Here is a 27738-nt window from a genome sequence, read left to right as displayed (position 1 = left end):
CGTTCATCCGGGCGAACTGAGGCCGAGACCGTTTTTACGAGGCGCGAAGACCCCAGTGGCCTGGGTAAGGGCCCAGCCTGGCCTGGGAAAGCCTTGAGTTTGAGGTAACAGCCCACAGTTGCCTGGTGCTCCCCTGAGGTTGGCGCGCCGTGGCCTTTATTTAACGAGGGAGAGTTANTCCGCCCCCGAGGGCCACCCCTGGCGAGGTCAGTCTCCCGAGGGCCCTGCGTCCCCCTCGCCGCACCCCCTTTTTTAAAAACCCCTTTTCCGGTAGCGAAAGTGTGCCCTCTGCTGTGCAGCCTCCCAGTGACCCCAGGCCCAGCGGCTGCCGCAAAACTAAAACTTGTTCCACGGAGCGATTTCTCGGCCTGCCATGCCTTAGTGATCTCCGGGGGTTTCTGCTTTCGGTCGCCTGACTCAACCTGGGAGGGACGTACTGGCTCCCCGGCACTCAGTGCTCTAGACCTACCGGTTCGGCCCCTCCGCAGTTTAAGTCTTGGCATCTGCGCAGGCGGAGACATTCAGCCTGCCTTGCTGCGCATTCTGGACTTTTCTCAGCTTCAGTTCCTCCCTCTTGCGCCTCTGCAGGTAGTGAACCTACCGCGGGATCCCAACAGTCTCCCCCAGATCGCTCTTTGGCTGGCTCGTGGGCACCTTAGAATTGAGCGCGTCCCAATGAGGACGTCACCTCTTCCCCTTCAAAAATGGACTTTCTAGGGATGCCTGGGTGGCTCAGTAGTTGAGCCTGGGATTCTTGATTTCAGCTCAGGTCATGGTCTCCGGGTTGGGGAGTTCACCCAACTCCCACTCTGCTCTGACAGTGTGGAGACTGCTTGAGAATCTCTGTCTCCCTCTCTGCCCCTCCCCTGCTCGCTTGCATGCGTGCGCTCTCTAAAAATAAATAAACTTAAAAAAATTTTTTTTAAAATGTTTTATTTATTTCTGAGAGACAGACACAGCGTGAGCAGGGGAGGGGCAGAGAGAGAGGGACACACAGAATCCGAAGCAGGCTCCAGGCTCTGAGCTGTCAGCACAGAGCCAGACGCGGGGCACGAACCCACGAACTGCGAGATCACGACCTGAGCCGAAGTCGGACGCCCAACCGACTGAGCCACCCAGGAGCCCCCCAAAATCTTTTTTAAAACTTACTTTCTAAGGTGACTTTTTCCAGGAAGTGGGTTTTTTTTTTTCCCTTCCATTAGCTGCTGAAGCAATTAGGAATCATCTTTATTCTCTCTCCCTCCCTCACCGGTTCACCAAATCACGACTGTACATCTCCGCAGGCATCTTTCAAGCCAGTCCTTTCCTCTTCATCTCCACTTTTGTCGCTGTAGACCAGGCCACTTAATCAGCTTCTGCCTAGCACCACAGGCATCTCCTATGGTCCTGGTCCTTTTTTATCTGTTCGTGTTCTGGATTATTTTCCACATTACAACCAGATCTATAAATATGTGTCCTTAAACTCACAGCTGTGTGGTCATTTCTTTATTATACCCTTTAGCGCCTTTCTATTGCTTTTAGGGTAGACTCCACAATTCATAACCTGGACTATAAGTAAGGCCCTCATCCCTTCTTTACCTATACTTTCTCCCTCGATGATCTCGTCTGTTCAATAGCTTCACATACCACCTAAACACTGGTTACTTAAATTTACATTTCCGTCCTGATTTCCATCCCTCGAACACTAGGAGAACACCCCCTCAGCATCCACTGGAATGCCAAATAGGCCTCTTAGACCTAACCAAAACAGAACTGTTGAGTTGTCTCCACAAATCTCTTTCCCTAGAATCCTTCCACATCTCAGAACAGGGATGTACCATCCTCCCACCTAATAGCAAAGGCTGAAAACATGAGAATGGTCCTTGACTCCCACATCTAGCCCAGCGGTCTAAAATAAACCCCAGATTCAGCTATTCATGAAGACTCCCCAGTCAAAATCAACATGATCTTTCCCCTGGACTACCACAAAAGTTTCCTAACTGCTTCCCTGCTTCTACTTGTACCCTTGTATAGCTCATCTTTCTAAAACATCAATCAAATCATTTCATTCTTTATAAAAACCCTTAGCATAAAATTTGGACGCTTTACAATGGCCTATGGGCCTTACATGATCTGGTTTCTTCCTATCTGACTTCATCCTCCTCTGTTCTGTTTTCATTTTCTGTGCTCCAGTCACAATGACCTTTCTGTCCGTTAAACCACCCATCACAGGGCATCTGTGCTTGCTGAGTGTTTTCTGCTTGGAATGCTTTTCCTCTTGACTTTGCATGGTTGTTCAGCTTTCCATTAAGGCCTCAGCTCAGGTGTGCTCTTGTCGGAAGCATCTTCCCTGGCCACAGTAGTTAAGCAGCCTCCCAGTCACTCTTTACTATAAAACTCTTTTATTTTCTTTAGAGTACCGAGAGTACTTCAAATTACATTTCTGTCCTTACATGTTTGTTGCTCTCCACACCGGAAATATAAATATAAGCCCTTATAGTATAGTGTTATCTCAAAGCACTGTCCTTTCTTCCCACTATGTTCCAGGTTACTATACTTTTTCTTTTGACAGCGCCATCCATGCTCTCTCCCAGTTGAAGACTCTTACATCTTCCGTTTCCTGTACCGACCTCAGACCTGCTCTCTTTTTGTGCCTCCCCAACTCATACTCATCCCTCAGGTATGAGTCTTTTACTTAGAGCGGGCTTCCATGATTTCCTTTCCAGGGTTAGGATTCTCTGTATCATGCTTCTATGTCATCCTATTCTTTTTTGTAGCAGTCATCACAGTTAAAATGGTTTGTAAGCTCTTTGCAGGTGAGGACCAAGTTCTTAATCTTCTCCACTTTATCTGCAGCGCTTCATTTTTGGAACATTGTAGGCATGCGAATATTTGTGAGCTGAATGAATGAATGTTGAGTGAACATGAGATTGAGAGGCTCAAATTAGGTGAAAATTAGGAGAGCAGTTAGCATGGAGGATGGATTAGCTGAATCTACCTTTCTTACTTCAGTAGAAGTTTTTGAATCTTGTGAGATAGGCATAAGAAAGCTTTATATACACTGAAAGTGCTTTATAAACATGAGATTTGTGTGTTTTCTAAGGCCTGTTCACCATTAGAACCCTATGATTTGATGGTTTTTCAAAGTACAAAGCTTTATGTTTCTTAGCAATAATAAATGATTTTGTTGTTTTAGAGCTAGGCTTAAACTGTAAAATATAAAGAATTGAGGCTAATATTGAGTCTAGACCAGTTCATAATCAGTTGGACTATCTTGCTGTAGAAATACATCTGAGTTTTAGTCTTGCCCATGATGGCCAAATTAGGTGATCTCTTCAAGTCAGGTATATCTTTTTGTAAATATAGTTCTTATCTCCCCCACTGTCTCACCAGAACTGGATTAAAGTTAGTAAAATATTTCTAATTTCCTATATGAGATTTTCTCTCTTTATATAAAAAGCAATTTAGTTTTCTTATTAACTTAACTTTCTTCAGAATCTACCATTGGTTCATGGAAAGAACAGAGCTGTATATTTTAGAAACTTTTTCTTTCCTTCCTTCCTTCCTTCCTTCCTTCCTCTCTCTCTTTCTTTCTTTCTTTCTTTCTTTCCTTCCTTCCTTCCTTCCTTCCTTCCTTCCTTCCTTCCTTCCTTCCCTTTTTTAAAGTAGGCTTTACACCCAGCACAGAGCCCAGTGCAAGGCTTGAACTCACGACCCTGAGACCAAGACCTGAGCTGAGATCAACACTTGGGACACTTAACCAACTGAGCCACCCAGGTACCCCTCAAGCTTTCTTTTCACACTTTGCTATTTCAGTCTTCTGTCACTAAGACCCTCGAGATATGTACATCAAGGACTCAGAGTGTTTAGGTCTTACAACAGTTTTAGCTTTTACAACAAAGTTGTAAAAGATGTTCTTTTCTCTCTACCTAAGCATATTCTCTAAGCCATTTGCCCTTCTGAAACTACTGATGCTTCCCCTCCTCCACTCCCCCACTTTTAAATTTTCTTCCCTACATGTACTGTTTCAGAGCCGCTCACCCAATGATGTAACCAAAAACTAAAATGTCTCTCACTGCCTTCAGTTTTACATCCAAATGCTTTTTGGGTTCCTGGGGTTGGTAGGACATTTAGAGTGCTGCAGTGAATTCAGTGTGATGTGAATGCTAATAGGTCGATCATCATATAACAAGCCAGAACTACTGGACAGGGTGGTGAGATGAGTTATCATTCTATTGGTTTTCTAGAATAAGGACCACAGTTCAGGACCTATTGACTAAAGTAGTTTTTCCTACTGACTAAAGTAGTTTTTCCAACAGCTTTTAGGATGGTTGGGATATAAGCGGAAGAGGTACTTAGGTGCAAAGGTAACTTGAGAGATTAACTTAGACTCCTTTCTGGTCTATTGAGTTGTCTGCTAGGCCTTTTAATTTCACTTTAGGGCATTTTCCTGCCTCTCTGTTAGAAACTTTAGTTAGTCCTCACCTCTCAAACAAAACAAAACAAAATCTGACACAGTTCCAAGGGCAAATCTATTCCTGAGCAAACGCCAAGAGGGTTTTAAAGATTGTGTTTTACCAGAAAGAGTAGGAAGAAACCTAATGAGAAAGAATGATATCAGTAAACGTGGAAGTATCCTGGGTAGTCTTAGATCAGTCTCTTCCTGTCCCGCCAAGATCTTAACACTTTGTTTTCTTTTAGAAAGGTTATTCTTTATTGGAAAATCTATGTGTAGGGCACTACAATATGCAATTATACCTGCATTGTTTCATCAGCCATCCTAGCTACCTTGCAAGGTAAAGAAACTGACAATAGTTCCTTTTGACAATGGAGCTTGAAGACAAAAAAATGTGAATGTAACCCTTTAACACCCCAAGAAATAATTCTAAGAACATTTAGTCAGAAAAGCCTATATTTTGGTTTGATGCCTTTATATCCCAGCTTGAGTTTGTCTGGAGTCATCTATGCTTATGAGAGTGCCCAGGGTTACAGTTTAATAAAGTGACTGACAGGGTACTGTGATGTAATGGAAAATGTACGGGCCAAAGGAATCAGTAGTCTTGGGGAATGCTAATCCTGCCTCCAATTTGAGGTATATGACACCTCATGGAAGTTATTTCCTTCTTTGGTGAAATTACTTGCTTCTTGTACCATCTAAAACAAACGGCACTTCCAACTATAGGCAACCATGAATCTCTATTTGGAAATAGAGACTTGAGAGAGTATGAACGTACTTCAGTAAAGCCAGGCAGACATTGGGGACTAGCTAAGGACTTGTGAAGGTGAAAAGAAGAGCTGGTTATCTGTCTTCAATCTCAGTTCTAAAACTTGGGTAGTAAATTCATAGTATCAGTGGGAGTTCCCTGTTTTGTTATCCACACTCCTTAGTGGTCATAGAGCCTCTCATATTAGATCTGCTCATTAAATGTATTTTGAATAAATGCTTATGAAAGCTCTTTTATTCTTTAACACTATGGAAGATTTTTCTATCAAATATCACCAGATACATTTAGTGACTTGTATTTAGCACTTCCTTATCATCTTCCACCTCAATAGTCAGTATCATGATCCTCATATAGCATTCAGCCCTGCTTTAGGTTCTGTGAACTGACCCGGATGTTTCTTTATGTGAAACAAATTACTAAAACCTTAAAATATCTGACATCATTGCATACGTGTCGTTTAAATATAATTATTGGGAATTTTCAAAGAAAAGGTTCTTGATTGGGATTTGTCAGATTTTGCACTGAGATTAAAGATAGTCAGTTCTCCTCTCTTAAATTTGCTTTTCTAGTGAAGCATTAAGAGAGAAACTCTTCAAACCTATCAAAACAGCTAATGTTTATGTAATACTCTAGAATTTACGAAGTGCTATTTTCAGCATAATCTCATTTAATCCCACAATAATTCCAGGGGTACATGGATCCCCATTTGTAGATGTGGAAATTGAGAAATGGCAAGTACAAGTGATTTGCTCAGGCTCTAACGACTAATAAGCAGAGGTAGGGCTCAAGCCTTGATCCTACAATTGCAAATCTTCTGTCTTTCCAACTAACGCATATTGCCTCTAAACTTTTCTTTGTTTTAACGGCATCGTGTTTTTTGATCACCTAAAAATGGATTGAGAGTGACCCTTCTTCATCTATTAAGACCCCATAGGGGCGCCTGGGTGGCTTGGTCGGTTTACTGTCCGACTTTGGCTCAGGTCATGATCTCACGGTTCATGTATTCGAGCCCTGCATCAGGCTCTGTGCTGACTGCCAGCTCAGAGCCTGGAGCCTGCTTCAGATTCTGTATCTCCCTCTCTCTATGACGCTCCCCTGCTTACTCTGTCTCTGTCTCTGTCTCTCAGAAATAAATAAAAAATATTAAAAATTTTAAAAAAAGACCCCATATTGTCCTCACTACAGTACTTATGTTGGAAAATTACCTTGTGAAATCTTTGAACCAGTAGTATTATGTGGTTGTTTTGGATTATGCTGTCTAATCTTTATTTTCAAACGCAGTAATTAGTGTGTGGTTGTTTCTGAAGCAGGCAGCCAACAATTAACAGGCAGGCCCCAGCCAGAAGAGGGCTGTTGTTACCTCTTTCAGACAGCCAGTGTGGTGCAGTACATGAAGTTTCCTCTCTGAATTGTCATTTCCAGCAAATGTCCTTCATTTCCTTTGCTCTGATCCCCCAGCCCTCTGCCTCTGGTGAGAGTCGACTGCATTTTAGGAAAACTTTCTGAAAAACTGAAAGCTGAATTTTTTTGGCAGCAACTTTTATGGCAGCAGGGCTCCCTTCCTATTTAGAAAAGTCATCTTAGCACCAAAAACACCACGAATCTAGCTGGATTCCTGCTGTGCCTTGGAATCAGCATGGGAATCAGCAAACTTTTTTCCCCCTCAGGATATGAACAATATTTCCCCTCTGGTAACTTTGCCGTTGGCACCAACTATTTCTTTTCACTTTTGACTGCAGTTCTAGTCTAAATAGTCTTATGGGCTCTGGCTCCAACCCCCTGTCATTCTAATCCCAAGCAGCCGAGATCAGACACTGGGATATCTCTTTACTGGCAGCCCCAGACATGAACTTTGGAAATTGTGGGAAATTCCGTTCTTTGGGCATGTAGATCTTCTGACTCCACCATACAAGAGTTTTCCCTGCTAAGTAGAAATAGTACTGGGGTAATATGGAGGAAAGAATAATGAAAATAGTCCTTTATGTGTATATAATATATTAGTACTTACAAAATGATTTATATTCATTATCTTATTTTTTTCGTCCTAAAAACCCCAGAAAGCAGAGTGGAAAAGTGGTTAAGAGCATCAAGTCTGGCTTCATATCACTTAATTTTGAAACCCAGTTCCAACATTTATATAGCTATTGGGGAGGTTACCTCATCTCTCAATGCCTCAGTTTCCTTATCTATCAGATTTAGGCTATCAAAGGCTTGTTTTAAGGATTAAGTGAGATAATATATGTAAGGCACTTAGAATAGGCATAACAAAAAGTTATTGTTTGTTGTTATTATTGTAAAAATAAGAAAATCAAGGCCCAGAGAAACAAAGGAGGGATATTGGAGCTGAGATTCAAACCTAAATTATTCTTTCTTTGTGCCTGTTCTTAGCTACCTCTGAAGTCAATACTCTGTGTAGTGTGTTGGTAGCTTTTATCCTCAGGAACTCAGGACCTCTCATCTCGTTATTTATTACTTACATTTCCATATGAAGAGACAAAATGCAGGGTTTATTATCTCTACAAGTAAAAAGAGGCACAGAAAAGTCCTAGTGACTTGAAAAAATCACTAATCACTGTGCTTCATTCTTACTTTTTGGTGTGTACCAGATGCCCTCCTGGAGGAGAAGAGACATGCCATTCTTCTTTTTCCATCTTTCCCCTTTCCTGACTTTCCCTCAGAGGGCCTTAAGTGGGCAGAAATTCTGGAATAGGAAAAGTAAATCTAGTAAGTGCTAAGAGGATAGCAGGCACTCTTGTGGCACAGGGCAGTCTCACAAGTGGTGAAAAGGAAGAGTGGTTGAGAGGTAAGGAAAGCAAACCATTCCTTGGCAGCAGCACTGGGAAACTGTAGTGTATCCTTATTTGCTGCATTAGCTGTGGCAGGAAGCTGTCTTCCTCCCTTAACTTCATCTAAAATTTAACAGCAGAGGTCTTCCGAATTGTGCCACCTATTGGTACGTTTGGATTTTTTCATTATTTGACTTGAGTCCTCTTCATATTGGCCTAGATTCCAAGGAAAGTGTGAACGAAGGAAGAGAATAGATTCAAGTGATATTTGGGAGATAGATTTAATCCTAACAAAAACCTTATGAGTCATCAGAGATGTTGGTTATCATTAATCTCATGAAGAGAAGTGATTTGCCCAAGGCTGTAAAGTAAACTACACGATTTGAACTCAGGTCTTCTGATTTCAAGTATAGAGATTGTCCCCAAACACCATGTATCTTCCCCATACACATAGGAGAATGGTCCAAGTGATTAATATAGGTGATTAATATAAAAGCCAAGACTGGGACATAGGCAGTGGTGCTGTCAGACATTTTACTCATGAAGAGATGCTACAGATTGGGCAAGCTCTCTTTCCCATACCATAAAGAACGTAAGGAACCATCTTTAGCTTTTTAATAATTCTCTAATATTTGTATTTTATTTAGGCTATCATTTGGAAGCAATGAGTTTAAAACCCTTCACCTACCCGTTTCCAGAGACGAGATTTCTTCACGCAGGACCCAATGTTTATAAATTCAAAATTAGATATGGCAACATCATCAGGTAATTTTGAAGCTAAAAGAGTAGCCTTTGCAAATACAGGTTAGTACATTGCCACAGGTTATCCCTTCTCTACCTTCACCCTGTCCAGGAGACCGGCTGAATTAGCATCATGTAGGCTCTGTTTCCCACGTATTTCATTTTATTTTATTTTATTTTATAAGTTTATTTATTTGAGAGAGACAGAACAGCGAGAGTAGGGGGGGAGCAGAGAGAAAAGGGAGGAGAGAGAGAATTCCCAGGCAAGCCCTGCACTGCCAGCACAGAGCCCAACATGGGGCTTGAACCCATGAAACTGTAAGATTATGACCTGAGCTGAAACCAAGAGTCAGATGCTTAACCGACTGAGCCACCCAAGTGCCCCTGTTTCCCAAGTATTTTAGAGTCCATATATTATTACTCAGGTACGTTTCTCAATTAGTGGTGGGATACCTTTGGAGCAGTAGTTCTCAAAATTTTTTATCTCAAGATCTCTTTGCACTTGTAAGACTATCAAGGATCCCGAAGAGTCTGATCATGTGGGTCATACCTGTCAATATGTATCATATACAGATTAAAAACAATTAAAATAACATACTTATTCATTTAAAAATAATATATCATTAGGGGTGCCTGAGTGGCTTGGTCAGGTAAGTGTCCAACTTCAATTCAGTCATGATCCTACAGTTCGTGAGTTTGAGCCCTACATTAGGCTCTCTGTTGTCAGCACAAAGCCTGCTTCAGATCCTCTGTTCCGCTTTCTCACTACCTCTCCCTGCTTATTCTCTCTCTCCCTCTCTCTCTCTCTCAAAAAAATAAATAAACTTAAAACAAAAATAATATATCACTATGCTAAGGGAAATAAGTCAGTCGGGAAGATAAATATCATATGATTTCACTTATGTGGAGTTTAAGAAACAAAATAAATGGACATTGGGGAAGAGAAGGAAAAATAAGATAAAAACAGAGGCAGGCAAACCATAAGAGACTCTTAAATACAGAGAACAAATTGAGGGTTGCTCAGTTTGGGTTGGGGGGATGGGGTAAGTGGGTGATGGGCATTAAGGAGGGTGTTTGTTGGGATGAACACTGGGTGTTATATGTAAGTGATGAATCACCAGATTCTACCCCAGAAGCCATTATTATACTATACATTAACTAACTTGGATTTAAATAAAATTTTTAAAATTGCTGGAAAAAAATGCCATTAAATGTTAACAAATAATATATTTTATTAAAAGTAACTATATTTGGGGCACATGGGTGGCTCAGTTGGTTGGGCATCTTGATTTCAGCTCAAGTCATGATCTCACAGTCACAGGATCAAGCCCTGTGTCTGGCTCTGTGCTGATGGTGCGGAGCCTGCTTGGGATTCTCTCTCTCCCTCTCAGTCCCTGCCCCCCCCCCCAAATAAATAAACATTTTAAAAAAGGGAAGCATATTTTTTTAAAAAAATTAATGAGGAGATTGTCATTGTTTACATTCCTGGGATAAAGACCACAGGAATGCAAGCATGATTCAGTATACAGACATCAGAGGCACCTGGGTGGCTCAGTCAGTTAGGCATCCAACTCTTGATTTTGACTTATGCCATGATCTCTCAGTTCATTACATTGAGCCCCATGTCTGGCTTTGTGCTGACAACCAGAGCCTACTTGGGATTCTCTTTCTCCCTCTCCCTCTGCCCTTCCCCTGTTCACTCTCTGTCTCTCTTTCTTAAAATAAGTAAGCATTAAAAAATATATATATATATATATAGAAATTAGTATAATACACCACATTAATAGAATGTAAGGGGAAAAAAGCCACATGATTATCTCAATAGAGAAAGAAAAAAATTTGACCAAATCCAGCACCCTTGCATGATAAAAACAGTCAATAAACTAGGAATAGAGGGGATCTTTTCCTCAATATGATAAAGATCATATATGAAAATCCCACAGATAACATACTCAATTATGAAAAACTTAAAGCTTTCCTCTTAAGATCAAGAACAAGGCAAGGATGCCCACTTTCACTATTTTCATCCATCATAGTACTGATTTCTAGTCAGAACATTTAGTCAAGGAAAGGAAATAAAATACATACAAATTGGAAAGGAAGAAGTGAAACCACGGTCTTACCTGTAGAAAACCCTAAAGATTTCATCCACACACCAAAAAAAAAAAAAGAAGAAGAAAAGAAAAAAAAAATTAGACCTGATCAATGAATTCAGCAAAGTTGTAGGATATAAAATCAACACATAAAATCAGTTGTATATGTATGCACTAACAAAAAACAATCTGAGAAGAAAATTAAGAAAACAATTCCATTTACAATAGCATCTATCAGAAAAATATTTAGCAATAAATTTAACCAAGGAGATGCAAGACTTGCCTGCTAAAAACTACAAAAAGTTGCTAAAAGAAATTGAAGACTTAAATTAATAGCTATCTATGGTTGTAGATTCGGAGACTTAATATTATTAAGACGACAAAGCAATCTTCAGATTCAGTGAAATCCCTATCAAAATTCCGATGGCATAGTTTGCAAAACTGGACAAGACAATCTTAAAGTTCATATGAAATGGAGCACCTGGGTGGTTCAGTGGGCTGAGCATCCAACTCTTGATTTTGGCTCAGGTCATGGTCCCAGGGTCATGGGATTGATCCCCACATTGGGTTCTACACTGAGAAGTGGAGCCTGCTTGGGATTTTCTCTCTCCTCCCACTCTCTTTTTAAACAAAAAAGTCATGGAATTTCAAGGGACTCTGAATAGCCAAAATAATCTCAAAAAACAAAATTGGAAGACTCCTACTTCCTAATTTAAAAACTTGCTACGATTGCTTCTCGGCCTTTTGGCTAAGATCAAGTGTTCTTATCAATTTAAAAACTTGCTACCAAGCTACAGGTAACCAAAAAGTATGGTAATGGCATAAGAACAGCTATATAGACCATAGAATAGAATTGAGAACCCAGAAATGAATTTCCACATTCACATCTTTGGCCAATTAGTTTTTGACTAGAATGCCAAGACCATTCAATAGGGGAGGAATAGTCTCTTTAACAGATGGTTCTGAGAAGAATGCATATCCACATGTAGAAGAATGAAGTTAGACCCTTACCTTATACTGTATACAAAACAAAACTGAAAATAGATTAAAGACCTAAACTTAAGAGCTAAAACTATAAAACTCTAGGAGAAAACATAGGTGCAAATCGTCATGACTTTTAATTTGGGAGTGGTTTCTTAAATACCATACCAAAAGATAGGCAACAAAAGAAATAAGATAAATTTGGACTCATTAAATTTTTTAAAATTGTGCATCAAAGGACACTATCAACAGAGTGAAAGGGCAACCCACAGATGGGAGAAAATATCTATAAATCATATATCTGGTAAGAGTTTACTATCCAGAATATAGAAAGAAAGAAGGGTACCTGGGTGGCTCAGTTGGTTAAGCATCGGACTCTGAATTTCGGCTCAGGTCATGATCTCATGGTTTGTGAGTTTGAGCCCTGCATCTGGTTCTGCGCTAACACCGCAGAACCTGTGTGGGATCTCTGTCCCTCCCTCTCTCTCTCTGCCCCTCACTGCTTGTGCTCGCTCGCTCTCTCACAAATAAACACTAAAGATGAAATAAATAAACATTAAAAGAAAAGAAAGAAGTACAACTCAGAAACAACAAAATAAGCCAGTTCAAGAATAGACAAAGGCTGGGGCGCCTGGGTGGCTCAGTTAGGTGACCAACTTCAGCTCAGATTCTTAACCTCGAAGTTGGTGACTTTGAACAGCCCCACATGGGACTTTGCACTGACAAAGTGGAGCCTGCTTCAAATCCTCCTGTCTCCTCTCTCTCTGCTTCTCCCCTGCTTGTGCACACACGCTCTCTCTCTCTCTCTCTCTCTCTCTCACTCAAAAAAAAAAAAAACAAAAACATTTAGGGGCGCCTGGGTGGCTTAGTCGGTTGAGTGTCCGACTTTCGCTTGGGTCATGATCTCGCGGTTCGTGGGTTCGAGCCCCGCGTTGGGCTCTGTGCTGACTGCCAGCTCAGAGCCTGGAGCCTGTTTCAGAGTCTGTGTCTCCCTCTCTCTCTGACCCTCCCCTGCTCACGCTGTCTCTCTCTCTCCTAGAAATAAATAAAACATTTTTTAAAAAAACATTTAAAAAGTAATAAAAATGGACAAAGGATTTAAATAGACATTACTTCAAATGAAATACACAAATGGCCAACTAGCACACAAGAAGATGCTCAGTGTCATTAGTCCCCGGGACATACAAACCCAAACCATCATGAGATACCCCTTCACACTTGCTGGGATGGGCATTAAAAAAACACACAAACCCAGAAAATAACAGTTGGCAAGGATGCGGAGAAATTGGAACTCTTGTATAGTACTGATGGGAATAGAAAATAGTGCACCTGCCTCGGAAAACAGTTTGGCAGTTCCTCAAAAAGTTAAACGTAGAATTACCACATAACAGCAATTTCATTCCTAGGTATATGCCCCAAAGAATTTAGAACAGGGACTCAAGCAGATGCTTGTACGACAGTGTTCATAGCTATATTATTCATGATAGCCAGAAGATGGAAACAGCCCAAGTGTCCATCAAATTGGTGAATGTATAAACAAAATGTACTTACATGAGTGGTTTATATAATAGAATATTATTCAGCCATTAAAGAAATTGCAAAAGGAATGAAGTTCTGGTACATGCCCAACATGGATGAACCTTGAAAACATTATGCTAAGTGAATCCAGGAACAAAAGGAAAAATATGATTCCACTTCTATGAAATATTAAACAGGAAAATTCATAGAGACAGAAAATAGATTAGGGGTCACCAAGGGCAGGGTGGAGGGGAGAATGAGGAGTTATTGCTTAATGAGTACAGTGTTTCTGTTTGGGAAGATGAGCTTTGGAAGTAGTGGTGATGGTCGTACACCATGGTTGTGAGTATAATTAATACCACTGAATTGTATACTTAAAATGGTTAAAATGGCAAATTTTAGGTTATATATATTTAATCACAATTTCAAAATGTATTAATTTAAAATAATATATCTATTACGTGTTAACACATTTTTATTAAAAATAGGTAATTTTCCCAGACAAAAAATTAATGAGAAGATTGGCATTGTTTTAAATTTTTGCAAATCTCATTAGACTGGCTTAATAGAAGGCTGATAGATTATATCTGCTTCTGCATTCAATCTGTTGCGAATTTTTTTTTGGCTGAATTATAAGAAAAAAACTACCCCCAAGGATACGCATTTGGGAAATGTAGAAATATATTAATAGCCTTCACAGATTATTGTGGATAGTCTTTTACCCTACATTAAAACTTAACAAATGATAGTTGTTTTGTTTTGTTTAAATGGTAGTTTTTTAAAGGTTAGTTGCAATATGGAATCTGAAATTCTATCAGTGAACTTCTTAAACTCTGCTACATTAAAATCTGTCTGTCTTGTTCTGTGAATGAATCTTTTACCTAGGATGATTTGTAACATAATGTATTTCATTGATCATTTGGAAAATATTGGCTGACTGACTTATATAGATCATCCAAATGTTAACACATTTCATTATACAATATCAAAAAAATCATATCTGTTAATATCACTATCAACCTTAGAAAAGTGTTTAAGTATTTGGAAGTTGTCAACCTCACTGGGGTGGATTGAGTTTTCCTAAGTTCAGATTTTTGCTTGAAATCCCAAACCTCATCATTGACACAAATGAATACTGTCAGTTGCTTTGCTTGAATTGATAAATGCACTGTTCATTTTTGAGGAAATGTCATGTTCCTAAATCTGAATAACAACTATGGTTTGTCTGTTAGCTGATCATTGAAGTAAAATACCATTTCAGGAAAAGCAGCTAGTTCGGTTTGCAATTTCAACAGTTAGTTGCCCAAGTGCTTTTCCTGAAGACACCCATCATATTTTGGTATGCAGCAGAAGCACTTTATGAGTACTTCCCATTTTATCATATAATGTATTAAAAAGACATGTATTTAAGGGTTGAGATTTTATAAGATTATTACTTTTTTCTTGTTTCCTCGAATATATTAAGTGAAGCTGGATTTTTTTTTTCCCTGTGTGGCAGTCAAGATTACCACAACCGCTAGTACAGTTTAGTGTAACTAGCTAGACTTGTGCAAAGGCACCAGCAATGTTGCCCTCTGTTGCTTTTGCACTGATGAGTATAAATGTTAACACAGGGAAAAAAAGGCAAATAACACCTTATTATTAGTATAAAAATAGTTATACCTTCGAGAACACTTGAAAGAGTCTTGAGGGTGCCTGGTGGTCCACAGACTACACTTGAGTACAACTAGTCTAACAAATTATTAACTTTCACAGTGAGAATTTCAGGTCCTGGCAGGTTAATGGAGAAGATATTTTGGTACAGCCTTCTACCAGTTGTCAGACCACACCACCTAGGTGATCACTTCTTCCCATGTGATCACTTCTTCCCGTGAGCTGTCAACGCACACGATTGTTACTTGGTCATGTTTCTATAGCTCCGTGGAAGTGTCATTTTTGCTCTATTGTCTACTCTCTACTGACAGTAGAGTCTACTGTCTTCAGAACTTTCCTTCTCAGCTTACTTATCTCTTGTTTGTTTACCTTCTAGAGGGGAAGAGATAGAAGATAAGGAAGTCATCCTCAAGGAGCTGGAGGTAGGGAAAAAAAGCAGACAACTTCTGGGAAAGTCATTCTTAAAGCCAAGGATGCGTCCATATCCAGATTTTAATTATTTCCTGTGAGCTGAGTCACAACCTCCCCTCGATCACTTGGCTTCTCCCTGCCATAGTCCTCTGCAAAGAAACAGAACTGTTTTTCCAAGGAAATTAAAGCCTGTATTCTTTCTCAGTTCTTCTAGTTGAAGTGTCAGCACCTTTGAGGCTGAGAGTTCTATTGTTTCCACCAGAGTTCCCAGCCGGCCGCAGCCCTCTTCTGTGGTGGCTGGCATGGAGAAAGCTTCTGGAGGACTGCCGCCTTGCAGGGCTCTGGGAAGCCTCACCCTCCCAACCACTGCCTGGTACTTGACGTTCAGGAAGCTCAATTGTAAATACACATACAAGACTGCTATGTCTTCATTTTAATTGGAAACATTTGCAATTGCTTTATTCCCGCCTCATTTCCATTCCTTCTCTACCCGGCCTTAGGTTCTCCCGCAGGAGGAACACTGAGCAAGTGGACAGCTTTGTAAATTGGTGAACACGTTAGGCAAGGAGTCAGAGCTCTGGGCGCTGGCCTTGGATTCCAGCCCTGGCTGAGCCACCGGCTAGCTGTGTGACCCCCGGCAAATCATTTCTCTTTCTTGGTCCTAATTGCCTCATTCGTAAAATGAGAGTTCTAAACTAGTTTATTTCTCTTCTGACTTCACAACTCAATCATTGGTGATTGTTCAGATTTATAAAGACGTATGCTGTCATATTTCAAAGAATTTGAATACAATGAAATATACAAACACAAAACTCTATGAAACCAAAAATTTGAGTCCTAGCCTTAAAGGTTTCCTAGCTCTTTGGATGAGTGTTGAAGGTACATTAGAATCTTGCAGGAGATAGAAACATTGTTATAAATAACAACTATTTTAATGTAGAACCATGACAGTTTTCTGCTTATTTTAATTGTAAATAGAGCAGAGTTCATTTCACTTTGCTTCAGTTAACTCGGGCAGAGAAAAGCTCAAGGCAGCATAGTAAAGTGGAGCGAGCATAGACCTCTGAGCCAGTCACACCTGGATTTGAGTTAAGTTCTGCCTTCACAGTGAGACTTTGGGCAAGTTACCTACCTTCTCTGAGCCTGCTTCCTTACCTGTCTATGAGGTTGATAAGCAATACCTGTTTTCAAGATTGTGGTGAGGGTTAGAAATAGATGCGTACAGTGCCTGCCACACAGTAGCTCAGTATGTGGTAGCTAGGGAACGTGTATATACATTTATAAACAAAGTTTTCAGATTTTTTTAATGTTTTATTTATTTCTGAGAGGGAGACAGCACGAGCAGGAGAGGGTCAGAGAGAGAGGGAGATATAGAATCTGAAGCAGGCTCCAGGCTCTGAGCTAGCTGTCAGCACAGAGCCCGACGCGGGGCTTGAACCCACGAATTGTGAGATCATGACCTGAGCTGAAGTCAGACACTTAACTGACTGAGCCACCCGGGTGCGCCTAGAACCAAAGTTTTCAAAGCGCTTTTATATGTTCTTGCTCTCAGATTTCAGGCAAATGTTCTCATCTTTTATTTATTCAGAAAACATTTGTTGATAGGCAGTGTGCTTAATGAATGGTTAAGAGGGTAAATCCTGGAACCCCACTGCCTAGGTTCATATCTTGGCTCCCCCATTACTACCTGTGTAACCCTGAATAACCTTATTTCACCTCTCTTTGTCTCAGTTTCCTTATCTGTAAAATGGAGACAATAGAAGTGTCTATCTCATAAGGTTTCTGTGAGTGTTAACATGTATAAAAACAATAACACTTGTCATATGGTTATTCAATAAATATTAGCTATTAAAAGTATAAGCCAGATACTATGGTAGTATAGGGAATAGAAGGATAAATAAGACACCGTTTCTGCCTCCTATGAGCCAAATACAAGGAAAACCAAGCTTGGATGAAATGACAAAGCTAAGACTGAAATTCAGATCTTTTTCCTACAGAAATCCAGCACTTTTTTTTTAAAGGTTTATTTATTTTTGAGAGAGACAGACACAGAGTATGAGCAGGGGAAAGGCAGAGAGAGAGGCAGACACAGAATCTGAAGCAGCTCCAGGCTCTGAGCTGTAAGCACAGAGCCCGACGTGGGGCTCGAACTCATGATCCGTGAGATCATGACCTGAGCCGAAGTCAGATGCTCAACCGACTGAGCCACCCAGGTGCCCCTTAAGTTTATTTATTTTGAGAGAGAGAGAGAATCCCAAGCAGGTCCTGACGAGGGTCTCAAACCCACAAACTGTGAGGTCATGACCTGAGCTGAAACCAAGAGTCAGGTGCTTAAGTGGCTGAGCCACCCAAGTGCCCCAATCCAGTAGTCTTTTTATGATGCCAAATTGTTTCATTGGTGTATACTAATAAATATAGGTTAGAGACTAATCAATTGACATTTTATTTTTTATTTTTGTAATGTTTATTTATGGGGGGGGTGGTGAAGAGGGGCAAAGAGAGAGAAAGAGAATCCCAAGCAGGCTCCACGCTGTCAGCAAGAGCCCAACATGGGGCTGAGATCATGACTTGAGCCAAAACCCGAGTCAGACGCTCAACAGACTGAGCCATCCAGGTACACCTCAATCAAGATTCTAAAAGAGTCAAAGAAAAGGTTGGATGGACTTCAGCTAAAGTAAAATAACTATATATCAATAAATACCAGTATTATTCATTCATTCAGTGTACATTTATTAAGGCTGATGCTATATAAGCGATGCTAAAATAAATCAGGTGTACTAGCTCAAGGAGATTTCTCAGTAATGGAAATAAAACGTGTGGATGGAAAAAAAAAAACAACAACATGTGGATGGAATGTAGTGAAGACCCATGACTAACTACTGTGAAGTTTGAGACTAATAGTTAACTACAACTGGGGGAATCAGGGAAAACTTTCTAGAGGAGATAGCTTTGGAACTGCACCTTAAAGGACAGGTAGGATTTGGACATGAGCTGATGGGTAGAAAAGACTTCAGGCAGAGGGAACAGCACAGAAATGGAGAATCAGAAAGCATGTTCAGGGGACAGCACATAGTTTAGCTTTAATAGAATGAAGGGGTTATGAAAAGCAGTGACAGGTATAAATGGAAAGATTGGCTGGGACTAGACAGTAGTAAACTCATTTCAGATTTTTTTCCAGGATTCTATTCGTGTGGTCTTGGGAAACTTGGACAACCTGCAGCCATTTGCTACAGAACACTTCATTATATTTCCCTGTATCCTTTCATTTCAGGCTAGAAATAAGGTACAGGTCACATTATAGATTCAAATGGAAGCAGCAAACCCATAGGCAGGACAGGGAAAGGAGAGGGTCTTATCCCTAAGATAGTACTCAGGGATTCTTACTGACTGCCTGCTTTCTTTACTCCTTACCACCATTTCTCAGATAAAAGCAAATGGGAGAGAGTGTCCCACTTGAAATTCAAACATGGGGAAATCGTCTTGGTCCCCTATCCATTTGTTTTCACTCTGTATGTGGAGATGAAACGGTTTCATGAAAACCTGTCACCTGGTAAGTAGGACGATGGAAGTTTTCATGATGGAGGAGGAATAGGGAAGGCTGGATGTCCATGGGTTAGCAGTGCAAGGTCAGTATGGCAAAATGGTCAGCCGGTCTGGGCCCCAGCGCCACACAGCGCAGAGGTTAGGAGCAAGTGCTCCAAGCCAGATGGCCTGGTTCAAATCCTCGTGGATTTGCCACTTAATAGCCATGTGACCTTAGATGAATTACTTAGTCATTCTGTGCCTCCTTTGTGAAATGGTGAAGAAGAATAATAGCACCCATCTCCCTGAGTTGTTAAAAGGATTAAATACATATTAATATTGGTAGATGGAAAGTAGTACAAAGTCTGATTGACAGTAATCACTCAGTGAAGGAGATCTCTTATATAAAAACACTTCCATTTTAGAATATTTGGTGACTTTTTACGTTAAGGGTATCTTAAAGGCCTCTCCCAGTTTTTAATCTCTGAAGGCCATTGCTGTTTTTACTCGTAGAGGGACAAATGGGTACCTGCCAGTTTGATTCGGAAAAGATTGCAAAGGCCTTGCCTCAAAGTATCTCCCCAATTCATTTGTCACTGATATCTGGAGCACTACCTTTTTTCTTTTATACTAAGGATCATTCCTTTTAAGTGGCGTATCATTAGAATATAATATAAATGTAGTATGTAGATGACAAGAGTTCTTTAAATCTAAAAAATAGGGGAAGAGAGTTTGAAGACCCTGTATTTCTAGCAAAAGTGGTACCAGGCAGAAAGGGGAAGGGCACACATAGAGCTTTTTGTCTAGGACCCGTTGTAGGAAATAAATGGTAGCTAGAAATCCAGGTGAAACAGCATCTTGATCCATTGTAACCTTCAAATTTCCTGTTGTAGGGAAACCAATAAATGGCAGGCCTCTTGGATTGGTAAGTTTCCCTTTTCTATACAAGATGAAAATTGCCTTGTCTTGTCCCAAAAGTCCTGCTCTTGTCTCTTCCTCTTACTTTGCCCCTTGGTGGCTGCCTAGGTCCCATCAGCACTGTATACACCAGACCATCTTTTTCCTCTTGGCTAAATTTCTCAGACTGTCTCTAACAGAATGTCTAGCCTCATTGCGAAGCTGGTGTTACAAGTTGCTGTGGGCAATTTAGAGATGGGGAGTTCTCTTCACTGTGCCCTCGATGAACTGTGAGCAGCTCTGGAAAAGGAGTCTGGTTCGTCTCTGAAGGTGCCGGTGGAGAGGAGAGCAGCAGGAGCCGTAATGAGGAAACGAGCACGAGTGGAAGTACCCAGCCCCCCGCGCCGGCCAGGGCTGGACAGGTCAGTGAGGTTGGGAGAGAGTCGAAATCCTGCATCCTCGTTAGGCTTTGCCAGCTATTGCTGCCAGTCGATCTTGTCCTTTACTGAGTCGCTTTGTGTCTTTGGGCTTCATTGGTACCGGCCTGTTTCCGGGGGTGGACTAAGGGAAGGAGACAAGTTGATACTTGCAGTGTGATGTGAACACAATTCCTTCCTCAACAAAGTAGGATTCTTCTGTTCATCAAGACAATGACTGTGAGGAAATGCAGTCAGCTCTAGTCAATTGAATCCAACACATATTCAGTGAGCACTTAGAATGGTCATACTACCAAAAGGCACAAGACTTAAGAAGTCCCAGAATATTATACAAGAACATAGAGAAACCTCAAGAGAGTGAGGAAAAAAATAAAATAAAATTGTTTTACCTAGTAAGCAGTAAAGTTTTGGAAATCTACCTTTAAGAGAGATTGTAAGCTAAAATGTAAATATGTACAAGAGGTTATGTATCAGTTATTGGGTGAGATACTGTAATATTAGGGTCAATGTTGAAGTTGCTGTTGTGGAGGCTACTTACTTTATTCTTTCCAGTCTCTGTCAGGGACAGAGTGAATCAGTAAGATAAGATAATTCAGTCATTCTTACTAGCACCCAGAGAGAGGAGCTGGAATAATCCAAGATGTGGTTTGCTCCCCAGCCTGAAGTACTTTTGGCCCATGTTCACAGAGAGCAGCTATTCCTTTCCTGGGACCGTGTGGGCAAACAGGAGCAGTGAGGGTAGACTGTGAGGGAACTGAGGCCTCTCCCGTCCAAATGCACGTGTCAGGGAGGGGTTAGGAAACTTCTTTCCCAGACAGGTGGAATGTGAAGGTACTTGGAGGTGTGAAGCTTTGCTCAGTTCTTTTTTTTTTAATTTTAATTTTAATTTTTTTATTTTTTAAATGTTTTTTATTTATTTCTGAGAGAGAGAGAGAGAGACAGCATGAGCAGGGGAGGGGCAGAGAGAGAGGGAGATACAGAATCTGAAGTAGGCTCCAGGCTCTGAGGTAGCTGTCAGCACAGAGCCCCTGATGTCAGCACAGAGCCCGACGTGGGGCTCGAACCCACGGACAGTGAGATCATGACCTGAGCTGAAGTCGGAAGCTTAACCAACTGAGCCACTCAGGCGCCCCTGCTCAGTTCTATTTGACTGAGTTCCATGGAGATGAGGCCTCACATCTTCAATCCTTTCTCTGGGTTGTGATGCAGTCAAGTATTTCAAACTCTGATTACCTGCTGTCAATCACATTTTCCCTTTCCCAACCCCTAGATACTTAAATGTTTCAAATTGGGATTCTGCTGTGAATTAAAGCAGCACCCAAAGAGAATTTGGCCACACAATTTATTCTGTAGGCCAGGAGTGGTATAAAAATAGCCAACCTGCTGAAATATTCATTTAGGCCACATTTGCTTAAATGTGATGTTGCTGCTGCCAGTAACATTTCCTGGGCTTTTTTCCCCACCTCAGGGCCAAGATGGGGATTTCCAGCCAAGGCCCCAGCAAAAAGAGGCCCCTTATGGAAACCAGGAGGGTAAGCACCAAAATGGAGGCTTCACGGCTGCTGGCTGTTCCTGCTCTGTAACAAGTCATGATTCCTCTTAGCGGCACATTTTGGTTCTAAGTACAGACTGAATTGACTGAAGTCCTTCTCAGGTTTCGCCATCTGCAGAACAACATGCAGCCATTCCACCCTTGCCACAACCTGCCCCAGAAGTAGCCCCATAATACACACATCGATGGAGCTTTTTGTTAAAAGGCCTTTTCTTCTCAGCTTAAAAAGCTGCTGCTTGTACTCTGCGGTGTAAGAAAATAGGTCCGTTGAACTGTGGTGGGATCCGGTATAGAGCTATTTCATTTTAGAAAACTTTTTGCTGTCATATGGCCTGGGGTCTGAGTCTGGGAACATCTAGTTTTTATAGACAAGCCAGGCATACATCAGCATGGGATACTGGTAAGAGAAAATTTCACTTAGAGCGGTGATGGGCTGGCCCCAGTAGCCTTTGATTTTCTTTGTGAGGCTTATTCCCCATTTAGATATTCATATATCTGCTACTCTTCCATCTCAGGGCTTCTTTTTTAGTAGTCTGTAAAAGAGCGCCCTTCTTCTTTTCTCCCCCTCTTGAAATAGCTGTTATTTGTGCCCTTCCCTTACTTTTCACCTATCTCGCCAAAGTAGCTCTGACCTTAAGGACTTACATACTCCCAGTTCACCTCCCTCACCTTCCCAGAACCCGTAGCACAATCAGTTCTGCACTAAATATCTACATGAGCATTTATTCGACACACTGACTGTGGGTCTGCTGTGTGCCAAGTGCTAGCGATCTCATGCTCTCCCCTAAACATGCCAACCGTGTAAAAAGCTAGGCGGACAATTGTTGATAGATGTGCCATGGGCAGAAGCAAAGGGACTACAAAGGAGAACCTCACCCAAACCAGGTGGATGTGAGGGAGGGTTCCCAGGGTGGCTCAAAGATCTAAAGCGAAGAGGGAAGAGTACAGTGATGTTGGTGACTGCAAGCCAGTGCACCCGGAGCTTAGTTAGAGTCCAGCGCCAAGAAGTGTTATTGGAGAGGTCAGCGCAGGCTGGATCTTGAAGGACTTAAGGCCAACTTCAAGATCACAGGGTTTCCCCTAAAACATTTGTTAAGTAGGAAAGTAAAGTGATTTTCATTTCTATGTGATGATTCTGCCTCCTGCTTGCGAGGTATTGTGTTAGGTGCCGGGCTGCACCCAAACATGTAAAACCTGGTTTTTCTTTGCAGGAATTTATTGTTTAGTTGGGGGAAAAGGAAACCCTTAGGGACTCCATCCTCTGCCTCTGTGGGTAGGGGCAGGGTATAGGACCCGCTATGCCATGGCCAGCTAGCCCACTGAGTTATTGTAGGCAGATGATTGCCCGCTTCTATACTCCCATCCTTTCAAGAGGGAAGAAAAAGAATTGAGAAAGTACAGGAGGAGTACATGAAGCTCTGAAGAACAAAGACGGTTTATACAACCAAGATAATTACTATTAAAAGAACATTTCTCTCACTCTCTATCCTTCATACCTTCCTATTCTTAGTTTGACACATCATCTCCCTCAAGAACAGTACCCACAGTTTCTTACTCAACATAATTACCTTTTCAACCTGATACTGGGTTTAGAAAAAAACTGAGCACAAAAAAAAAAAAAAACCACCAAAACAAACCCCAAAAGGAACATGTTTATTGATTTTGACTCAAAGCCCAGTGACGGTCTCCATTGTAGACCCTGTTCCCAGAAAGAGGATTTCTCTTGAATTAGAGTGATCACAGTGGCTCTCAGTGTAAGTCACTTGAGCTGGAAAAATCGAATTTGCTCCTATGGTCCAATGCTTAATATTTTCTCTCCCCTTTGGGGAACTCAAGATGTAGGGTCAGTGTGGACTGTCATGTCTGAACATGACATCACTGGGAGCTGATACAGGGAAAGCCTAGAAGAACATGGCACATATCTGAATAACGTCTCTGTTTCATAGGAGGTGTTTTGGGGAGAATGGGAAGGATAGGCAGACCCATTCCCTTTATTAGAGGTGCCAGACTAGAGATCCAGACTTTGTAAGGATAAAAAGTGGGGAGAGCAGATGAATGGTCCAGAAGTAAAGCAGACTGCTGTGTGTGTAGCTTTTTTTTTTTTTTTTTTTTTTTGCTGCCTTTTCTTGAATTGTACTTTTTTTTTTTTTAACACTTAATTTTGAGAGAAAGAACGTGAGCCAGAGAGGTGCAGAGGGCGGGGGAGGATAGGGGATCTGAAGCGGGCTCTGCACGGACAGCAGAGAGCATGATGCGGGGCTCAAACTCAAGAACCACAAGATCATGAGCTGAGCTGAAGTTGGATGCTCAACTGATTGAGCCACCCAGGTGTCCCTTGAACTGTACTTCTAAGTAGATCTGGCCCTGAACATATAGAGGACAGTCTTGTGTTGGGTTGTCAGTGTATTATGTCTTGTTGGATGTCCCAGATGGTATCCTAGGTCTTATTTCAGGCTGTGTTTTTTCTTTTCTTATGACATTTACCTGAGGAGACATCTGTCAAGATTTTAGGAGAGCACCGGGGCACCTGGATGGCTCAGTCGGTTAAACGACCGACTTCGGCTCAGGTCATGATCTCACAGTTTGTGGGTTCGAGCCCTGCGTCGGGCTCTGTGCTGACAGCTGGCTCAGAGCCTGGAGGCTGTCTTCAGAATCTGTGTCTCCCTCTCTCTCTGACCCTCCCCTGCTCACGCTGTCTCTATCTCTCTCTCAAAAATAAATAAAACATTAAAAAAAAAAATTTTTTAAAGATTTTAGGAGAGCACCAATGCTAACCTATACTGTGAGGGGAATCTGCCCTGGTTGAGAGATCTTGACCTCTGTCCCAGGGCCTTTGCCCTTCTATTGCCCGCTGCCACCCTCAGTAGATGCTTTCGTTAGGGCCAGTGCAGCAGCATTTAAGCTCCAAACTGTAGTTTCATTAAATCTGTAAGAATCATTTTCTCAAGCTAGAAGTCAGAGCTGTGCCCTCTCAATTCTATCTCCACCCCTGCGGTGGCCTGCAAGCCAGTGTACCTGGAGACTTAGAAGAGGTAAGAGTTCCCCTTCGCTTTTATAGGAATATGACTCAGGTAGCAGCCTATGTGTTTTGGAAATCGAGGGTTTACAGAAAAGTTTATCTTAGAAATACAGCTCATGCTTAGGTTGGAGGCTACGTCCTAACTTTCCTAGAGGGTTATCCTACCTCTGCCTCCCAGATCCACCCTGATAGTCCGCAGTCCCTGGCTGTAGAATTCTTCACCAGCACAATGGCTCAAGGAACTTCCCAGCACTCCTAGGTAGTCAGGCCCTTTCCAGGTGAGGGGAGTGGCCAGAGCAGAGATTCCCAAAGAAATATATGAACCATGATTCTGAATATTGGGGTGTCGACTGGAAATGTGGGCTTGGAACCAGGTTATAGGATGTCTCCCGCAAAGTATTAAAAGAAGTTCTGTAAAGGAGTAGCCTAGGGAGAAGACTGAGTTGTAGTGTGCTGGCTACGTAGGCCATAGTCACGTTTCCACTGTCCCAGCTCTAGCCATACCCATCTTTTTACTTGTTAAAGGTAGTGCCTCTGTACACCGTGTCTCTGTCTATCTAAAATGCCCTGCTCTGTCTGACCATCTGTATGATAAAATCCCACTCACCTGTCAAGTCTGCATTCAAATAGCACTTCCTCTGTGAAGTCTTCCTCACCTAACCACCAACCAACAAATGGCATTCAGACCACCAAGGTGTATGCGAGTGAAGTTTAAAACTTTTCTTGGTCCTCTTTTTATCAGAACAGGGAAAGAAAAAGCCAGCAGGAATGGCAGGAGACCCCAGCATCTGATATCACTAACGTTCAAGAACAGGGTAGGTTCTGGGAAATTTATTCTCTCTCAATAATCGTCCTGACCTCTTTAGTTGTCTGATGGGCAGAGCAGCACAGAGCTCCGAGTCTGGGCACACTTGCTGGGCACCCTGCTCCCATGGAGACTTCTGTTGGCCGTCCTCTGGTCTGGGGGCCCGCCCTCGAGTAGTAAAAGCTCCCTCAGCTCCCAAGAGAAGTGAAAGGAAACGATGCATGTCCTTCCTGTGCTCCTCACGGTGAAATTGATGCTCCCGCTATTTGAAAACATTTCTATATGGGTGATAAGTTTTACAGCAAAGTTGGGAGAGATGTGTTTCACTGTTCTGTCTCATTGGAGAATAATCTCTCGGAAGCTGTCTTTTCTCCTCCTCCCTTCAGGGCATTAATGTTAATATTGAAGATGCTTTGCATGTGCAGCAAGGGCTGGAAACGCTTGTTAAGATGTCCAGCCTGAGGATTCAGTATGGACTGTAGTTATCACAGATGCAGGGTTGTAAGCACATGAGTTCTTCCACAAGTTATCATTCCATGAGAAAACATCATAGTGGGTGGCTAGGACTTGAGCCGTGTAAAAATCTCTGGGGTTCAACTAAAAATAGTCCAAGGTCAGAATAGCATCTTACTGAGTTGAGATGAAATTGGGAAGGTCAGAACAAACAATTTGCCTGGCCTCAAACAAACCTTGGTGTGAGGCTGCCCTTGGCCCATACTGGATGTCATATGAAAGTCCCTGGACTAACACCTTTGCTCTGCCTGAGTGTTTTCCTTGCAGATTCTAGGTTGGTGGACAGCCTGTCAGGGCAGGTCATGCCCCCATCGCAGCAAAACAATCCTCCTCCACCTGAAGGACCCGCACATCTGGGAACCAGTGGCTTCTTTGGGTTTCTAAGGTAGGGCAGATTCCTCTCCTACCGTTCAACTGAGACCCAGAGCAATCTAGCTCCAAAGTCTGCCTCATGGAGTCTTTGGGGGGAAATTAAAAAAGAAAGCAGATTACCTGCAGAATCTCTATTTTTCCCAGGGTGCGTGATGGAAATGAGACAGCACAGGGCCCTAACTGAATTCAATAAAACTGTGTCTTGTTCATTTTTACACAGCTCACCCCACCCCAATGTGCGTAGCGTTGGGCCTCGTTCCATAAATGCTGCTTAAACAGAGACTGTTCTTATCGTTAGGTCATTCAGATGCTTTGGTTACCAAAATGTTTTTCCATTCTCTCTGAATCTAGACTGTGTCTTCAGAGTCCTTTTTGCAAAAGACAGCAAATGCCTTTATCCATCTAGAGCTCAGCCATCCCACTGCAGTTCTCCTTCACGTGTCCCTCCTGAGTATAATTGAATTCGGGTACCTTTTCAAATGCTGCTCCAGACTTGAATCCATTCAGTGGTTCCCCGAAGCAAAAATATCCTAATGGAGCCCTGATGGGACTGGGAGAAGGGACGTCTAGAATCTCAACCCGCTCTGTTCTTGCTGCAGCTCTCTCTTCCCGTTTCGCTATTTCTTCGGAAAGAGCAGCCGGTGAGCCTTCCAGACGCAGCCGTGGAAAGTGTCCTCTTGCAGTGACTCTTCCCATCCCGTCCTCCGTTGTGTGACGTTTCAGTCAAGGGGGATGCGGGCCCCAAACTCCCTGAGTCCCCTTGTGGGTTTGTCCTGTCCTTTGCCTCTTCACAGTGGATTTCTTTCTTTCTTTCTTTCTTTTTTTTTTCAACTTAAAACACTAAGAAAAGAATAGAATTTCCTAAAATGTTCTAGTCTGAGAATTGTACTGCTCTGAGGGCCAGTTTGGGTCTTTCATCTCCAGCACTTAGGATCGTAATGAAAATAAATTATTTATGAAGAGTTATTGACTGAATTTCATGAAGCAGAGAGAGAGCAAACTCTTCCCTGAAGACACAGGGAAGCAATGCCTGAAACCTCCCCTGGCTCTGCCTGGTTCTTGTTGGCCGATGCTTTGGGTGGGTGGGGTCTGCACCTAACCGCAAACTTTCGCCTCCCGGCCAGGGCTTAGGGAGTGGGATTTGTAAGACTCAGGAGCCCTGCTGACCCTCAAGGAATCATCTACCCCCAGTTCACCCTGTTTGGCCCCAAAGTGCACCGTCAGTGGATAAATG

At 42.0% G+C, this 27738-nt stretch overlaps 1 protein-coding gene across 4 annotated transcripts; it reads left to right on the top strand.

The window, feature by feature from the left end:
- On the top strand, window positions 1-27464 carry MAJIN (membrane anchored junction protein). 4 transcript variants are annotated; one of them, XM_077759756.1, is made up of 12 exons: window positions 1-104; window positions 2552-2659; window positions 8638-8755; window positions 15353-15398; window positions 18566-18641; window positions 18812-18937; window positions 19803-19834; window positions 20137-20228; window positions 21712-21775; window positions 25557-25629; window positions 26400-26517; window positions 27104-27464. In XM_077759756.1, the coding sequence occupies exons 3-12, from the start codon at window positions 8655-8657 to the stop codon at window positions 27147-27149; spliced, it is 774 nt and encodes a 257-aa protein (XP_077615882.1). In that variant the 5' UTR covers window positions 1-104; window positions 2552-2659; window positions 8638-8654; the 3' UTR covers window positions 27150-27464. The 4 variants fall into 4 exon arrangements, with proteins under 4 accessions (XP_077615882.1, XP_077615881.1, XP_077615880.1 ...); XM_077759757.1 differs by having other exon boundaries at window positions 14-64; XM_077759755.1 differs by lacking the exon at window positions 2552-2659.
- Window positions 27465-27738: the final 274 nt, after the last annotated feature.

This window comes from Crocuta crocuta, unplaced genomic scaffold (genome assembly GCF_008692635.1).
Source record: "Crocuta crocuta isolate KB4526 unplaced genomic scaffold, BGI_CrCroc_1.0 scaffold53, whole genome shotgun sequence".
Classification (NCBI taxonomy): domain Eukaryota; kingdom Metazoa; phylum Chordata; class Mammalia; order Carnivora; family Hyaenidae; genus Crocuta; species Crocuta crocuta.
This window is presented reverse-complemented; position numbering and strand designations above follow the sequence as displayed.

Bases quoted from the DNA above. Each gene is read 5' to 3' on its own strand.
- MAJIN (XM_077759755.1), top strand. From the start codon at position 8,655: ATGAGTTTAAAACCCTTCACCTACCCGTTTCCAGAGACGAGATTTCTT. The intron at 8,756-15,352 runs GTAATTTTGAAG...TTTACCTTCTAG, and splicing joins AGATATGGCAACATCATCAG to AGGGGAAGAGATAGAAGATA. The intron at 15,399-18,565 runs GTAGGGAAAAAA...ATTTTTTTCCAG, and splicing joins TCATCCTCAAGGAGCTGGAG to GATTCTATTCGTGTGGTCTT.